The sequence below is a fragment of the Leopardus geoffroyi genome, chromosome B3, assembly GCF_018350155.1.
Source record: "Leopardus geoffroyi isolate Oge1 chromosome B3, O.geoffroyi_Oge1_pat1.0, whole genome shotgun sequence".
Lineage (NCBI taxonomy): Eukaryota > Metazoa > Chordata > Mammalia > Carnivora > Felidae > Leopardus > Leopardus geoffroyi.
Window position 1 is genome coordinate 104130181 of NC_059337.1, and position 1910 is coordinate 104132090.

The 1910-nt window shown below is 41.3% G+C and overlaps 1 protein-coding gene across 1 annotated transcript; it reads left to right on the top strand.

Moving 5' to 3' along the window:
* Positions 1–364: 364 nt before the first annotated feature.
* LOC123583731 (60S acidic ribosomal protein P2-like) lies at positions 365–727 on the top strand. Its single transcript, XM_045450835.1, has one exon. The coding sequence runs from the start codon at positions 365–367 to the stop codon at positions 725–727; it is 363 nt and encodes a 120-aa protein (XP_045306791.1).
* Positions 728–1910: the final 1183 nt, after the last annotated feature.

The following is a 1910-nucleotide window of genomic DNA, read 5'->3' on the forward strand; positions in this document are numbered from 1 at the left end:
CTCAATGTCGGGGTCTGAGTCCTAGTCCCACCTTGGATGTAGAGATTACTTAAATAAATAAAACTTTATTTATTTATTTATTTATTTATTTATTTATTTAGAAAGGCACCTATTACTATATCACAACTTTTTTTTTTTTTTTTTTACTATTTTGATAAACCATATTTCAACTAATTGGTTTCCTTTGCAATTCTGTTATTTTTAACGCATTTAAAAATGTTCTGGGGTGTCTGACTGGCTCAGTCAGAAGAGTCCGTGACTCTTGATCTCAGGGTTGTGAGGTCAAGCCCCAGGTTGGGCCTAGAGCCTGCTTAAAAACAAACAAACAAACAAAAAAACCCTTCAGTCTCTGACACCGCAGGAGATGTGTTACATTGCCTCTTACCTGCTGACGTCCTCTAGGGCAATGCTTCCCCCCAGTGCCAAGGACATCAAGAAGATTCTGGACAGCATGGGCATTGAGGCGGATGACGACCTGCTTGACAAGGTCATCTGTGAGTTGACCGGAAAAAGCACTGAAGACATCATGGCCCAGGGTATTGGCAAGTTGGCCAGTGTGACCGCTGGTGGGGCTGTGGCTATCCGTGCCTCCCCAGGATCTGCAGCTCCTGCTGCTGGTTCCATCCCAGCTGCAGCAGAAGAGAAGAAGGATGAGAAGGAAGAGTTAGAGGAGTTGGACAATGACACGGGATTTGACTTGTTCCATTATAGTCCCGCTGTCCTGTAAACAAAACCCTTTTTTACATACATACATACATACATACATACTTTAAAAAAGTGTTCTGAGCAGTCTATGAACATTACCAGACTGCCAAAGGAGTCCAAAGCACAGAAAAGGATTAGGATCCCTGCCCTGGAGGGAAACCCCACCGCATTTAGAGTACATATATTTTTGTTTTATAGTACGTGTGACTGGGGGCGCTTGGCTGGCTCAGTCAGAAGAGCATGCAACTCTTGATCTTGGGGTTTTGAGTTTGAGCCCCACATTGGGTGCAGAGATGACTTAAATAAATAAAAACTTTTTAAAACTAGAATACATATAATTGGTGAATACTCTAGAAAGAAGACACACTTACCCGGCTATTCTTCCAGCAAGGGAAAAATGGCTAAGAGCATGGACTGAATCCAGGTTTCAAATTCCAACTCTATCATTTCCTGGGGTTGCAGCACTGGATCTCTCCTCAAAACTCTGTGTCTAGGAACTTACCTAAGATAAAACATAGGTTGTAAAGTTTAAGTGAAATTTTATATCTAAGTGATTAGCAAGTACCTGGTACATAGCATTCAGTAGATAAAAAATAGCTATCGTTAATAACAATTGTAGTCAATTATTATCATAGATGATAGCAATATTAGTACTATTATTGATTATTAGCATTAATTACTAATATAGTTATGGTTTATCACAATGACTATGATCCCTTGCTAAAGCATTTTAATTACCATTTAACATCAGCGACTACGATCCCCTCAATTCTGCCACGACATGTCTTTGTCTCAAAATGTTCATCATGAAAAGTCTTCTGCAAAAGAGTGATAATGAAAAGCCCGTTCAATCCAACTAATATGAAGGTACGATTGTGTGTGCTGTGCTCTATACTGGGCGCTGAGGTTGTAAGATGGCTAAGGCTTGGCTGGCCCCCTGCCCTGGGTAGCTCGTGGTCTAGCTGGAAAGACAATCATGTAAACAAACAGTTATGATAACTTATACTAAGTGCTAAACATTAGTCCTAGCAAAGTGCTGTGAGAACCTGGTAGACAGAGGGATGAGCTGACCAAGAAGGCAGCAGCCGAGCTGGAAGTCTTCACAGAGATGGTGAGATTTGAGCTGTCTGGAAGGATGAGTAACGGTTTAGGAGGTAGAAAAGGTATAATGGGAGTCAAAGCCCAAGTCGGAGAATTGCAAAGGA